A 17,155-nucleotide genomic window follows, 5' to 3' on the forward strand; every position below is an offset into this window, starting at 1 on the left:
AAGAATTTGTGATAATTCAAAGAAACATGAATTTAGTTATTTCCAAATAAATATAATTTAAAATTAAATTAAAGTATTATAATGTCATAGATTCAATTGTTGTATAATAGTTTCTCGCAATTTACACATTATTATTAAAAACATTTGAATTTGTTAAACAAATTTTGTTTAATCCTTATCTTTTATTATTTTTGTTTATAACAATTATCTTAAGAATGAATTCCATATATCAGCAATAAATCGTTATGTCAGGTTGGCCGAGCGGTCTAAGGCGCCAGATTTAAGCTCTGGTTCCCGAGAGGGAGCGTGGGTTCGAACCCCACACCTGACAAACTATTTTTTTTAATTTTTGTAATTTATTTATATTTCACACAACCTGTTTTATTTAATGATACTATTTGTTCATGCATGATGAATGAATTAGTTTATAACTTTTTATATGTTTAAATATATAAATTACAATATATGGGTAATTCAGTTATTGGGTAAAGAGAACGTCCGATTTGAATGATTCAAAAAACATTTTATTTGTTAATACAAATAAAATGTTTTCAAAAGTGTAGAACTGATAAAACTTTTGGTAAGGCAGGTCTAGCAGTTTTAGAGCAACAATAAAAAAGTAAAAATAAAATGCCATTTGGTGGACTAAAATGATCTTTAGACATATGCACATCAAATTATCAGCTATTTTATAGAAATTTTAATAATAACAAATTTTGTTTACATTTCTTTAGGTTCCGTACCAATGTTTATTCGTTAGACTGCGACGGGGCGCTTACGCGCTTCTATATGTCGTCTCTACGCAGATAACGTAGCGCGATTGCTTTGAAAATAAGTTCAAGATTTTCAAAATATTTCAAAATATACAAAAAAATAAAATAATATTCAAAAAAATCAATATTTTTCAAAAATTTTAACATTCTCAAATATCTATTCTAGTTATCTATTTATTTATTATCTTATCTATTTTTTTCAAAGCTTTCAAAAAATTAAAAAAAAACTTTTAAAAGTTTTAATTTTCGGTTTAGGAAGTTCCAGCAATTTGCCTTAAAGCACGATGCCATGCACAACTAGTTAACATCCCGTAGGGCAAGTTATAGTAATCGCAAAAAAATCGAAAATGAAAATTTTTATATATCTTTACGTTTTAAAGGTTTCTGAACATTTTGGCATACCTTAGAAAAAATGGATGTATGTGTGTGTGTATGTGCGTGAGTGTATGTATGTTCTGATACAAATTTTCGTCGACGATTTCGGGAACACGGATCAACCGATTTGAATAATTCAAAAAACATTCGATTCGTATTGATAAGGAGACATGCTGATTAGTTTTTGGCGAAGGCATGTCTAGCCGTTCCGAAGATACGGGGCAAAAAGTGTAGAAAACGGTAACTCAGTTTTTAAGAGAACGGAGCATCCGATTTGAATAATTCATAAAACATTTTATTTGTATTGACTAAATGAAGAACTGTTTAAAAAACTGTTTGGAAAGGTAGGTGCAACGACTTCGGAGATATGGAGGAAAAAGTAAAAAAATGAGCCATTTGGCGGTCAAAAATGATCATTAGACATATGCACATCAAATTATCAGATATTTTATGGGGATTTTAACAATAAGTATAAATTTTGTTTATATTCCTATGGGTTCCGTACCAATGTTTACGCGTTAGACGGCGACGCGGCGCTTACGCGCTTTGATATTTCGTCTTTATACAGTTAAAGCAGTACGATTGCTTTGCAAAAAAGTTCAGAATTTCCAAAATATTTCAAAATAAATGATTTAAGATAGAATGATTTAATATGGTTCGAAATTCTATTAAAAATTTCAAATCATTGATCGATTTCTATTGATTATTATTATTGATTATTTTTAATTACTCGAATTTTGAAGTGCGGTACGGGAAGTTCCAGCAATTTGCCTTAAGGCACGATGCCCTAATTGCCTTAAGACAGAATTCCACTTACAGCTAGTTTATTTTTTCGTTCGCGTGACATGTTTCCAGCCTTCCCATTACGAGTCGTCCCAACTCCCAGCCTCGCTCGCGAATTTCCAGCAGCCGAGACCGCGGTCTGTTGACTTTTTTAGGGACAAGCGGCGGCGCCATTTTCTTCGGCTCGGATTCGACTTTCTCTCTATTTTTCTTCGCACGCGTCGCCTTTTTTTCAACAACGCGACGCTTGCAAGTCGCGAAGGGCGTTGCCATGAGAACACACATACATTTTCACATTTTCTCACAAGGGAGATAAAGAACGAGCGCTAAAGAATTTTCCGATATTTGCGCTGAGGATGAAAACCGGCGAGTCGGTAAATAAAACGTTTGCCTTTCAGCTTTGTCTAGAAGTTACGATTGATTTTATTCCGATACGGATGCTGAGGGAATAAAGACTATAACATTTATTTTATTTGCACGTTCTTAATTTTTAACTTGTCTTTAATTCAAGTAGAGAACAGTCTATATTTATAGATTGTATATAATAATGATCTACCTACTTTTATATATATATATATATATATATATATATATATATATATATATATATATATATACACCTAAGTCTGTTTTTACACGGTAGATTGGTTCCAGTAAATTCTCGTTCCAGTAAGTTCCAGATTCCTATTAAAATTAGTGAAAAACAAGAATTTTTAAGAACAAGAATTCATGTTTATTTTATTAAATCAAATATATAATGCTTATTTTCACAAGCATAGTAATTAATGATAAAAAAGATATGCACTCTAATCTTAAAATTAATATAAATTAAATGTATGGCAAGTTCAGGAACTAAAAAACTATGTTGTGAACGAAAAGAATAGTTTATTCAAATTTTAAGGTTTCCCTAAATTAGTGCTATTCACATTTGCTTTGACCTGTAAAAATTGTTTGTACGCGCTAAAGGGGAATTCACTTAAATCTTTAAGCTTGTGTTCGCAAACTATCGATACTATCGATGGTTTTAGATTTTTTTCTTTCATAAATACTTTTTTGTGATATGAACATACTTCGCAAAAATTAAATTTGACAAAAAAAAAATTAAGTACATAAAATTTCAAATCGTGCTAAATGGAATAAAATCGTGTAAAAAAATTAAAAATATTCAATTTTCAAACCGTGTTATATCAAAACCGTGTACAAAAAGACCGTGTAAATCGTTAAGGTTTTTACATATTTTGAACTCCTAACATATTTTTGAATGTTTAAAAAAAAATTCTTTGATTTGTTTTCTTATAATGTGGGATTGTATATATGTAATCAAATTTTCCACATTATGTAGAATTGATACATAAAATTTATTTCCCAGCTAATAATCAAGTTGTCAAAAATCTTTCGTTTAATATAATATTATGCAATTATCAAGACCCTGACAACATTATTTGTAACCACATATTTGCACACTCTTTTGTCAAACCTAAAAATTCTTCTTCTTTTTACAACGGAACATAAATACCTAAAAAGTAGAGTCCATAAAAAATATCGGTCACCCAAATTTCTCAGTAATTATTACCATAGTGTATTTGTAAAAATTAAACTACATGATTAGGACTTATGACAGAAAAAAACCAAAAGAACATGCGTTTTTTATGGACTCGAAAAAAATATGGTACCAATAAGCAATAACGCCGTCTCGGATGAATGACATACAATAAAATCATAAATAGTTTTACGGCTCCCGAATTTTGAAAAACTGTTTCAAAGAAAAAGTACGGTCAAATTCTTTGTACTTAGTATCTTTTCTGTTACCTAATTTTTTGAATATGAATAGTTATGATTTTTTCTATTAGAGCACACGATCGTTCGTTCTGGTATGTAGACAAATATATCATCGTCGGAAAAGAAAGTGGCTTTCGAGACAGATACAGTTAGGAATAATTGACACATTTTATGATATTGTTTTTAAAGTTCAATTTTCATAGAATATCTGTAAAATTTTGTAATGGTTTTAACGAAACAGATAGTTTTTTGAACACATATAATAAAATTTAACTTAAAAAATGAAGTACTTTACCGTTATTTCATGATCGTTATAAAAACACTGTCTACCTAATTTCACGAGAAAAACTTTGTTTAAATTGTCAATCCGCAATATTGTAAAATGTTTTAAAACTATACAAACTTGCAATCATTCTTTAAAATATTGCACCATATAATCACCATTCAGTAGTTGAGAGATTCTTTTGTTTTGTTCCCTCGAATAAATTTTCCGGAAAATCATCTACATCATTTGCTTTTTCTTGTACATAAATGGGACACTTACTGGATATTATAAAACCTCGATTTCCAATTCAGTTTTAGTGACACTTTAGTATATTTAGGTTAGGTAATTCAAATTTAAAACAATTTTTATTGTTTTAAATTTAATTTTTTACTCACAAGTACATCTGCTATTGTAATTCGACTGTTATGAAATTCGTTTGTAAACTGTATTTTATACACGATATGGGTTGAGCACAAATTTAAAATAGAATTTGGTTTGGTCTCTATTATTAATTAATAAATTATATCACAACAATAGTCAGTCATGTTTAGAATTTAAATTTATGTGGTTAACAAGTATTTCAACCATCGGCTCATTATAAACTGTAATAAATAAAACGTGAAGCTTTAATTTGCACAATTGGTTTAACAACTTTAGATTTTTTTTATATTTTTTTAACTTTTGTATCAAAACGAACAACGTGACGTTGTTTTGTATCTATTTCCGACGGATGAGGCGACATTATCAATGTACCGCGCGTGTATGATGCAAATCCTTATTTTCCCAATGCGCGTGACTTTTTATCGCTATTATAAAACGATATATGATGCACTTGAATTGTACTGATAAATTATTACTCATTTTTATATATGCACTAATTTACTTGCAACTCAAAGCAATAGATGCCAAGATGTGTAATGGTAAAGAAAAAATGGACATAAAGTCCAAAATAGTGAATGACGTAAAAAGGGATGATTGTGTTCATCATCACCAGAAACGAGATACAAATAAATTGCAGAAGGAAAATGTATATATGAAAAATAATGAAATGTATTTTTTCTAATTTTTTGCATCCATAATTTATTAATTTTATCCTTATTTCTGACTTTGAATATTTTATAACTTCCGACATGAAATTTGGGTAATATATTGGATCTAGACGCATTTACATTCACAAAAAGAAAAGTTTTACCTTATAATTGCAGTATAACAAAAAATTATGTGAGGTTAGTCTATAATCATATTATTAAAAATTGTGTGATTTTTTTTAATAATTAAAATAATGACTGCAAACTAACTATATAAAAATTCATACAAATATATTATTTAATACACTAATAAACTATTCCCTTGCATGTGCTCCTATGACATTTATTATGCAATAGCCGTTATCGAATATAATAAAACCATATACAGATAATAAAGAGCATTGCTAAAAATAAAATAATCATAGAACGAAACAATGTATTGTTTTATAAATGCTAAAAATCGTCACTGATAAAAAAGATGTTTGGCACTTTGATTTGTATTGTGAATTCCGGATAATTAAACATGTTTGAAGTGACTTGGGAATATTTTAAATTTGATGAGTTATTTGTACGGTGCTCCCAAATACAGATAAAAAGTAAGTTCTTAATATTTAAATTTCATAATTTCCACACTCATGAAAGACAACTATAAATATTAGTAAAATAGCTTTATACGTTAATTCACGTAAATAGCTTAGCTTTTTTTTTTAAATGTTTTGTGTGTTTCTTCCAAATTCTTGCAGACTAATACTTCTCCAACTTACCAATTAATATTAATTCCTCACCAACTTAATCTGATTTTTTTAGATCGTTAATTGCAATATTCAATTCATCTTTGAAATCTTTTAATCTTGCATTATACCTTTAGGCAAATTTATTAATTTTCTGTTAATTTTTAGAAAATATAAACATCTGAATCTGGTTTAAATGTTTTTTCTCCAGAAGCGCATGACATTGGTATTTTAATAAATTTAAGAGGTCAATTATTGGATAAAATAAAAATGTTATGGCAATGCTATGTTACGGGTCTACATTCGTATGAGCTGGTAGTAACAAACCGTCAAAAAGCTGTGCCGTAGGTAAGCGGTTAAGAGCGACGGGACTTGTTTCAGAGGTCCCCGGTTCGATACCCACTTCGAGCAGCCTGGTGTCAGACGGCAGTGACAACGATTTTCACTTGGAAATGTAAATAGCAATATGTTTGCAAGTGAAAATAGCCCTTGCCCGACATTGCTGCACCAATAAAAAAAGACAGCCCTATTAGATTAAGTCTAATAACAAAAATCATCAAATATGGATAGATTAACTATTGTTACCATGGGTTACCATCTAAAAAATACGAAGTAAGGAGAAGTTTCAGCCCAACAGCTCATAGGACGTAAGGTTCTGATTGCTGTTAAAAATATAATAAAAAAAAGAAGTTTAAATGAATGAAGAATTATCGTAATAATAATAGACATATAACAAAAGTGCAAAAAATTGCAGCATATATAGAAAGAAGTGCATCTCGCAAACAGATATTGTACTATACATTCTTATAGCTCTTTTATAATAATAACAATGATATTAATAATAAAGGGTTGTACTGCCCTAGGGCAGGTCAGTGGGTTGAGTTAAATTCCAACTCGATTCAGGGAAGACTAGTTTAAGAGATTTCCCATTGCCATTTCTCATAGCAGTGCTCGAGATAGGCTTTTTTCAATTAGAACCATATATTTCATAAATATTTTTAAGTGAAAGTGGACATCGATGTCAGGTTGTTCAGAGTGGTATTTGAACCCACGTTCTCGTCCACACGAGTCCATACGTTTAACAGATATGCCATGAAAGAGTTGTTTTATGCCGGAATATATTTATGGAGGTTACTTATTTAGAATTCCGAAAATATTAAAAATACTATCTATTTGAATTTGTATTTATATTCTATTAATTCATCTCAATGGCTTTGATTAGGTTTTTTACTATTCATTGTAAACGATTAGACTTCGCCCTCATGCCGCACAATAAACACTCCAGGCCGAGCGAGAAGCTACGCATTCACCAGAAAGGGACGACGAATTTCGGTGGGCAAGCCACGCCTCCTCTTTTACCACATGGCACCGAGTCGTCACGGATCGATCCGAAGTCGATCTCTGTTACGGATCGCGCACGCTTTCGGCGAAGGAGGTTTCGTAGTAATAAATTTTAGTGTTGTTTTAACTCTTGTTTAGTACGCATTGTGAAAAATATTGAGCTTTTATCGATAAAAATAATAAAACTCGAAGACTATATTTGATAAAAAATAAGTGAATGTTTTATCAAAGACTTGGGTATTTATGCAATTGCAGTGTTGATAGTGATAATTATTGTTGATAGTGCTTAAATCTGTTTATGGTAAGTTTTATAGATTTTACGTAAAAAATGTTAACTCGAAATTATTACGATGCATGCTTCATTTATATTTATTTAGCATGTTTTATAATTTTAAATTTAATATCTATTTCTGTAAAAATGTACTCATAAAATTTATCAATTTTAATTGATATTTTTTAATTTCGAATCACTCAAATATTTACGCATAATTGTTATCGATTTTATGCTGCAATTTTTTTTGTTTGTTTTTTCTGTTTATGGTAAGTTTTATAGATTTTACGTAAAAAATGTTAACTCGAAATATTACCACGCATGCTTCATTTATATTTATTCAGCTTGTTTTACAATTTTTAATTTAATATATATTTCTGTAAAAATGTACTCACAAAATTTATCTCAAATTTTATTTTTATAAATTTCATTTTTAATTATTATTATTTAATCCCGAATCACTCAAATATTTACGCATAATTGTTATCGATTTTATGCTGCAGTTTTTTTATCTAACGTGTTACGTAATGATTAAGAATTTAAAATATTTTTGTGAGTGCTATTTTTATAGATTAACATTACGCAAAAACAATCTTAAGTTTTTTAATGCATTTAGTTTAATTAGTGTTTGATAACTGCGAAGCTTGGTAATTAATTATTAAGTATAATAATGTCAATTAGTGGATTATTGTATATAAAATACTAATTCAAAATTGAATGTTTTCTAACAACTTCATGATCCAAAATATCATTTGAATGTTAGGATTAAACATAAATTCTACAGTAGAAAGACGCAGAATTAAATAAGACCATTGTTTCTCAAACTTTATATATTTATCATATACTTCTTATAATTAGGAAATTTTTATTGCATAATTTACAAACCGACGTTCTTGTATTCATGTACTTTGCTCAATATTGTCTCAATTTTAAATTTTGTTCATTTTGTTAATTTGATCTTTGATTTGTAAGTATTTGTTTGTTTGATCATATTTATATCATTATTGATCTAATTTTGCTTAGGTTAAATTTGACGTTTTTCAATTGGTATAAAAGATTGTGAAACTTAGCAAAGTTTTCTAGCAAAATAGATAATACACGTTCAAATTAATCAGAGATTCCCAAACTTAGTTTCATTATCCTGATCTCTTACCATTACTCTTATATATCATACAGTAATTGTTTTCCTACAATTGTTTAGTTCACAGTTTGAGAAACACTCAATTACCACCAAATATAAACTTTTATCACTGCGCAGAGTTAAAAATCAACACATACGTTCCTTCGTTGCTTTTTAAATTAAACAATCAAGATAAATTATTTTTTGTTATTAATTTCTGTCCAACGGAATGTTTGCCTCACTAGAAGATTTTGTTTATATTAAAGTTTAATTTATTTAAGAATACGCGTGTTCAGAAGTTGAAACATTTTTTGCACCCACGATTTATCTTGCAAACCAAGGCGTGAAAGTTTACATTATGATAAATTAAACATATTGAAAATTTTTATGTTTGTTAAATGATCGCAATCTCAAAATTCTTTATGGATGGGGTTAAATTTTTAGAAATTGTTTAGATACATTTTGAATAAGATATTAACGTTTGTGCTGTAATGCAGAATTTCTTCATCTAGGTTTTTTTCTAGATAAACAAATACTAAATTCCATGATAATCTTTCAAAATGAGATGCAGGTTAATAATATTTTCAATGTTATATAAGAACACGTTAACCGCCACAATAATATCAAGTATTTTCACATGGGCCATGGTAACTTAATTAGATAATTCAGTTAAAAATGTATCAACAAAGCTTAACGTATCAAAGGAAAATTTGTTTGCCCAAATTCCTGGAAAACACAGACTGATACTGTTTTTATTGTTTCACCAAATTGCATAATATCGCAGACATATATAGGATCCGCCAACTAGCTTTTTTTGAAAAATTCCTTAAAAAATCTACTGAATATTTTGCCAATTTTCTTTTTGTTTGAAAATTCTATTAAAAAACCACTAAATATTTTCACTTTTTCTATTTTAAAGTGAAATGTAAAGAGGTAGGTCGTACCCCCTAAAAAAAAAATATTTGGCGGACCCTATATGTTTGACATGGCCCATGTAGAATTTCTTAGCGTCAGACACACATGACTGACATGGCAATTCACGTGCTAAATTTCTGAATTGTGATATTGATCCTTTAATAAGTAAATGAATAGTTCAATAAGTAAATGAATGTTACTTGATTTCGATAGTCAAAAATGATTTATTATTTAGCATGGAATATTTTTCAGTTTGACTCGAATTTTTATTTCGCCGTTAAATTTAAATTGCTCTCTATAAAACATGACTTTGACTCTAAACTTAATCCACCCAATAATAATTTCGCCACCCCCCGCTGCTAATTTTTACCGTTCAATATAAAAACTTGTTACTTTCAGATCAATAACAAACCCTGAATTTATGTAACTGTTCCTTACCTACCTCCACCCTTTTACCGTAAAGTTTTACAACCACCATAGTCCGAGTTTTATTTTTATTCCCATTCAACTGTTATTTTTTTATGGCCTCCGTACGCAAAAGTCAACTGCCCGATAGGATTAAGACCGTTATGGTAATAGAATTTCTTTAAGCTTTAAGAAAAAATCGACGGAACCCCTTCTCTAATAAGCTTTTAATTTTTTCCATTCGTAAGTCGCGCATATAAATATTATGGGGTTTAATTTTTCTTCGACCCTGAGATAATGATTTTCAGCCCCGACCAGGAGATGCGAAGCCGTGCGCTCCAGTTTTATTGTAGGCGGACCGGGTTTATGGCGTTCGCTCGGCTGTTTGTGTATGACGTGAAATTTTTAGTCGAATTTCGTGCACTGCATGACGTTTATTGTACTCTAGTTACGAAATTTATGATTTAGTATGGCTTAACTCTTTTGTTAAGACAGTAAAATACATGGAGTTGTATACACAAGTACGAAGGAGCCGTTGCAATGGGCGGAGAAAGGTCAGAAAGTTTTAACATAACAATAGATGATTCTCAGAATGAGGTCTTCGACTTTTGGCAAACAGATATTTGCATATGTTTTTAGTGTTTTTATAAAGCTTTAAGGACGATTTGAGGAACACATTTTTCACCAAAAAATGTTTGGATATGAAATTTCTCTTTGCCAGAAAACCCAGTCACCTACATAAACATTCTTGAATAAAATAGAAATGTTATGGTAATGCTTATGCTACGGGTCTATATTCGTATGAGTTGGTAGTAACAAACTCTCAAAAATCTAGGTATTTGCTGTGCGAACAGACATTTTACAAACTTACACCTCTGACCTACAAAACGCACAAATCTCAAATCACAATTTTATCAAAAGTGCATCTCTTTGATGTCTCATTCATAACACAAACGTGATGTTAGATTTTTTGCGTAATGATCTCATAGCAAACTAGTGGGGCGCATGGCATTGTGCCTTAAGGCAATATGCTGAAACTTCCCGTACCAAAAATTATTTTTTTTAAAAAGATTAACATTTTTGAAAAAAAAATACTCTGAAAAAATTAGATTTTTCAGAAACTATAAATTTTTGATAAAAACTTACTTTTTTTTAAAAAAAAGACTTTTTGAAGAAAAATTTATTTTGAAATATTTTGGAAATTCTGAACTTTTTTTCAAAAAAATCGTACTACTTTAACTGCATAGAGACGAAATATCGAAGCGCGTAAGCACCGCGTCGCCGTCTAACGGATAAACATTGGTACGAAACCCATAGGAATGTAAACAAAATTTATACTTATTGTTAAAATCTCTATAAAATATCTGATAATTTGATGTACATATGTCTAATGATCATTTTTGACCGCCACATGGCATTTTTTTTTTACTTTTTTTACTAGATCTCCGCTAGACCTACCTTCATAAAAAATTGATTGAGTTCTTCATCTTGTTAATACAAGTAAAATGTTTTTTGAATTATTCAAATCGGACGCTTCGTTCTTTTAAAAACTGAGTTACCGTTTTTGGACCTGCCTTTGCCAAAAACTAATCAGCACGCCTCCTTATCTATACGAATCGAATGTTTTTTGAATTATTCAAATCGCTTCATCCGTGTTCCCGAAATCGTCGACGAAAATTTGTATCCGAACACACACACACATGCATCCATTTTTCTAAGGTATGCCAAAATGTTCAGAAGGTTTTCAAACGTAAAGATATATAAAAATTGTCATTTTCTATTTTTTTGCGATTACTATAACTTGCCCTACGGGAAGTTAATAAATAGCTTTTAGACAGTTTGTTACTACCAACTCATATGAATATATTTGTATTTTATGCAAAAATTGGCCCCTCAATCACATATGTTACTAATTGAAAATGCATACCATATCTTTTATGCAAATTTCTGTTCCCACTAATCTATTTTAAGACTTTTATTAATTATCTGATTCCCAAATCTAATTATAACGAGTACTTTTCCCAATGCAATCGCTTAATTGCTATATTCCACATTAAAATATGGAGTTATCGGTAAATTTCGGAATATTTTTCAGAATGCGGCTCCCGAGGCGACAGCGGTAGCTTTTGAATGTCGTAATTATATTTTGTTTTTAATTATTTTTTCCAAAGAATCTTCGTGTTTTATTTGGATCCGGAACGTGTTGTTCGGAAATTTTTAGTGAATGCGGTTTGTTTGGGACAATTACATCGCCTAAAGAAAAATGATATCGATATTGCAATAATATAGTTTCCGTCATTATGACATCAGAGAGGTGGATGACTAATTAACTTAAGCGCGATTTGTTTTAGGTACAATTATTTCAAAAACAATCGTATGTGAAATAATGTTTTTATATCGGAACTTGATACCTAAATTATATCATGCAATAAGCTTTTCATGCAATAATATTATATGTAATTCGAGATGTTTTTAATTATTTCGAATTTAATCAGAAATTAACTTGAGAAAAATATAAATAAAAATATCGTTATCGTTGTAATAGCCAGATTCCATGTTGATTACATAAACCCAATTTAATCAAATCTTATTTTACGATCACATTTTCACCAAGTAAAAATGTTATCGGTATTGCAATAATATAGTTTTCTCCATGGCTAATTAACTTAAGCACGATTAATTTTATGTGCAATTATTATTCAATAACAAACGTATGTTTTCATTTTTAATTTCTATGCTAATATCGAAACTGGATACCTAAATGACATCATGCAATAAACTTTCAAAAATAATATTCTACGTAATTTGAGATGTTTTTAATTATTTCGAATCCTATAAGAAATTAACTTGAGAAAAATATAAACAAAAATATCGTTATCGATGTAATTGCCAGATTCCATGTTGATTGCGTAAACACAATTTAATCAGTTTAATTTTATCAAATCCTATTAGGATTTCGCACCGAATCCATTTTCATCAAGTACTTTTTTGTAGAATGTTAGGTGCGCGTTTGCTCATTGGACGTTTTTACGGCACAGGCTGTATTTTATACAGAGGGGTAGTTTATAAGGGTGACTTAGTCGTACGAATGACGACGCGTGCTGTATTATTGATTGATGATGAATTCTCAAAATTAAAATTTGACTAAAAAATGTTTGTTGAAATAATTGTTCAAATTAGTATGTAACTTATTTTATATATAATTAAATTCATGATTATTTGGAATTGGGGTGTTTTTGACACTTAAATTTGTTATTATTTGGAATTGTTATTATTTGTTATTATTGTTATTACATTTCTATTATTTTACATGAATATTATTTCAGCAAAAAAAAAATCGTTCGCTTTTGAGTAATATATGTAATTTTACAAGATTTTTGTATGAAGTCTAGGGGGTGGAATTGAAAAGAGGATTGCAAAGTTGTGATATCTAATAATTTCTACAATTATTGGTAATTGTTCATTAAATAAAAATTTATATTTCAAAATTATACTATCAATAACATGTTTCTAGATCAAATAGCTATAATTAATCTAGAATGTGTTGAATTGCCAACATAAATTATTTTTATTCCTCCACTTTGAGAAGCTCTATATGTCCTCGCTAGATTTATTTCATCAGGGGTGCATAAATAACACTAAACCGCATTTTTTGCTCAGGATTTAGAAAATGGAAGCGTGCCCGTTTTTCCATTTTTATTTTGCTTCCCTTAGCATTACGTGGCAACAAGGCGGATATATTAGTTCGCGTGCCCAAGAGCGATCATAGATTATACCTTTATATTCAATCAATTGAATCAAGGGGGCCCTCACGTGCCTTCTTGAATACCTGATGTGTCTGGGGTGGTTTAATTTAACGCGGTTTGTTGTAGATTTTATTAAAGTTCCGGAATTGCTTCTTGTTCAACTTTGTAGGAATGAATCATATTCACACAATTTGAGGGGAAAAAAATAAGTACCAATACCGAGGAGCAATTTGTCATATTGTGATGATTCTACTTATATACAATATTATCTTTAATGCCATTTGTTTTTACAATATTTTTCTTAAATTTACATAATTACACAATATATATATTTTAATATAATTTTCTTGAATCCATTTTTAACACTTATCAGTAATAAGTGGCTACGTGATGTAATGAAATATATTAGATAGTGATACATTTATTCTGACTTGTCCGGTTTTAAGATAAGAATGTATTCATACTTTGATGATTCATTTCCCCAATTTGCGTATTGAAAGAATTTCCGTCATTTATCTATTTTATTCAGAAGTCAAAACAAATTTTGATTAATTCTACATATTTTGAGAAAATTCAATTCTTATTCTGTTTCACATTTTTGTTATATTTTGCTAATGGTTTCGAATTGTTTTTAAATTCATTCAAAATTTATAAACTTAATTTTAAATATATTATTGAAATTTTGATACGGTGATGCAATGTAGTTATCACACATTCCGCTTGGAATTCATTCACATTTGGATTTGGTGTTTATAATTATGTGAATAATATTTGGCAAGTTTCTGATAAAAAATCGAATATACATTGTTTAATAGACATATTACAAATTTTGTGCAAGTGATAAAAGAATATAAATGTAGTTACAAAGCATTTTGGTATATCGATATATACAATGGTTTCAATGTATCATTAAACAATTGTATCTGTGAAATTCTTTTTTCATAATATTTTGGTAATTGGTCGTTATCTAAAAATTTTTGTAAATAGTTCTGTTATGGTGGATGAATATTATTTTGTATTTTAGATAAGTTGAGTTAGTGTTGGAATATTTATTAAATTCTGTTTATTTTATAGATGCACGTTGGTTGGGACGCAGCAGCCATGGGCCCGACAGCATTCGAGCAGCAGTGGATGCCGATGCAAGTCGTAAGTACATTGTGCTCTCTAAATATTTTAAATTAATTTGATTTATTTAAAAATATTACCTTGTAACGACGTACATTTTTCAGTTTTTAAATTTTATTTTATTTTATTTTTATTATTTAATAACAATTTAATATTTAGTTTTTATTTAAATTTATTTTCAAATTATAATTTAAAATATTACAATTTTTTAAAATTATTTTGTAATGGTGTTATATTTGTGCGTACATATTACAAAAATAATTTTGATATTTTTTTCAATATTAACATTTTTAATAATAAAATTCTTATTCTATGTGATATAAAGATGACTAATTATTTTTTTTTTTTTTAGAAATCCGAACCCCGCGATATCCAGCACAGTGAGCCTTTCCATTCAACTGAAAGCAGTAGCAGTCGCGATTCCAACCCCAATAGTCCCCAAAGCATGGACAGCATTGAATCTCACCACCAGCAAATGCCTAATGCATACTACGATCCTAGTGCTCATTATCGTATGCAAAGCACAAATCCTATGATGCAACACCAGTTCAATCCATTGACGCCTCCAAATTTTGATACGCCGAAATTAGACCGCCTTTTGGGTGCCTACCACCAACACTTGTCAGCAGCAGCCTGCTTGCCTCTGCAAGCGCCGACTCCTCCAAAATCTCCATCTGGAATTCTTCCAGAAACCCCAGAATTGACGGCCAATGAAAACAGCTGTGGGGAGAGTGAACATTCCGACGATGGACCTAAAGATGAAGGTGATAATAAGCATTTGAATTATGATTCGGGTGAAGACAATGATGATTTATTGAGCACGCCGAGAATTAATTCGCACGGCAAAGTGAAGACTTTCAAATGCAAGCAATGTGATTACGTGGCTGTAACTAAGACTGATTTCTGGAAGCACATCGAACAGCACATTAAACCTGAGAAGAGATTGTACTGTCCGAAATGCCCGTTTGTTACTGAATACAAACATCATCAGGAATATCATTTACGTAATCACACCGGTTCCAAACCTTTCCAATGTAATAAATGCCGTTACAGTTGTGTGAATAAATCTATGTTGAATTCACACAAAAAATCGCATTCAAACGTTTACCAATATCGATGCGCTGACTGCAACTACGTCAGTAAGTATTGTCATTCATTGAAATTACACTTGAAAAAATACAAACATCAACCCGCTATGGTTTTGAACCAAGATGGTACGCCGAATCCATTGCAAATCATCGATGTTTATGGCACAAGAAGAGGACCTAAAGCCAGACCAACTCCAAACAGGGATGATATGCCGCAGCAAATGTCCATACAAACTACACCCGTTAGCCGTTTACAACAATTGCAACAAGAAGAGCAGCAAAATTTGGCTAACGTTCATCAACAGCAAATGTTCCAGAATCCATTTGCCGGAATTCCGTTCCCATATGGACCTTTGCTCACTGCCTTCCCAGGTTTCCAAAATCTGATGTTCAATAACAACAATATTGAACCTATGTTATCGTCCGGTAAGACAGAACAACAGCCTTCGGAAATGCTACCCAGAGAGAATCAGGAAAATCAAATTCTTCCTAAACCGGTGGAACATGAATTCATGAGAACGCAGCTGGTGCAACCTCCACAGAAAACACCCACTCAAAATATCATTATTGACGAACCTGTAGATATGTCGCCGAAAAGAACCGCCGTTACACCAGTAGTTTCTTCACCAGCATCAACATCTGCTGAATCAGCATTAGATTTGACGCGCACTACTAAAGATGGAAGTCAATCAAATAATTCTACATCCAAAAATAGACGAAAGGGTAAAGCTTTCAAATTAGACCGTTTAGCAACACAGAGTCAATATTCTAGTGAAGATGAAGACTCTAGCGTGACTCAATCTCCTGTTAAAGTTAAAGTTGAAGAAGAACCAATAAGAGTCGAAGGTGAAGATGAAGTTGCTGCAGCTTCCACAAAAGCACCAGAAGTTTTTGAATGTCGCTACTGCGAAATGGTTTTCAAACATGAAGTACTTTACACAATGCACATGGGATACCATGGCTACAAAGATGCATTTGCTTGCAACATGTGCGGTGAAAGATGTGGTGACAGGGTTTCATTCTTCATGCACATAGCTCGTAATCCACATGTCTGATGAAACATATGTATAAATACAATTATTCATTAGTATACTCGATATTCAGAGCGTGTGAGTTAAATCTCTGAAACTTATATATTATTTACTATATAATTTAGAATTTTAAGTTACATATTATTTATATTTAACTAGTCAACTGGCTGTTTGATAGATCAGTCACCTTTTATGACATAATATACTAAAATATTTTCAATTTTTTGTGCATAGCAAATTTGCAACTTTTATTTTCATATTAAATTGAAAAATGTATTTTTGTAATAAATTTAAAAATGATTGTAAAATATTCTTGTACATATTTTTTGTAACATGGTTTAAATGAAATATATATGGGTAAATTTTATCTACTATTTTA

At 30.3% G+C, this 17,155-nt stretch overlaps 1 protein-coding gene and 1 non-coding gene across 2 annotated transcripts; both read left to right on the forward strand.

Moving 5' to 3' along the window:
* Nucleotides 1-247: 247 nt before the first annotated feature.
* On the forward strand, nt 248-331 carry Trnal-uaa. The gene has a single exon. It is a non-coding gene; the product is annotated as a tRNA-Leu (tRNA).
* A 6,821-nt stretch (nt 332-7,152) lies between these two features.
* On the forward strand, nt 7,153-16,800 carry LOC113370157 (protein hunchback-like). Its single transcript, XM_026610826.1, has 3 exons — nt 7,153-7,376; nt 14,607-14,678; nt 15,010-16,800. The coding sequence occupies exons 1-3, from the start codon at nt 7,374-7,376 to the stop codon at nt 16,798-16,800; spliced, it is 1,866 nt and encodes a 621-aa protein (XP_026466611.1). The 5' UTR covers nt 7,153-7,373.
* Nucleotides 16,801-17,155: the final 355 nt, after the last annotated feature.

The sequence above is a fragment of the Ctenocephalides felis genome, unplaced genomic scaffold, assembly GCF_003426905.1.
Source record: "Ctenocephalides felis isolate EL2017-DRISC unplaced genomic scaffold, ASM342690v1 CF-g0.4_SCAFFOLD_01492, whole genome shotgun sequence".
NCBI classification, from domain to species: domain Eukaryota; kingdom Metazoa; phylum Arthropoda; class Insecta; order Siphonaptera; family Pulicidae; genus Ctenocephalides; species Ctenocephalides felis.

What these genes read in the sequence shown, in the direction of transcription:
- LOC113370157 (XM_026610826.1), top strand. An exon ending in AGTGGATGCCGATGCAAGTC is followed by an intron (nt 14,679 to 15,009) that starts GTAAGTACATTG and finishes TTTTTTTTTTAG; the next exon opens with AAATCCGAACCCCGCGATAT.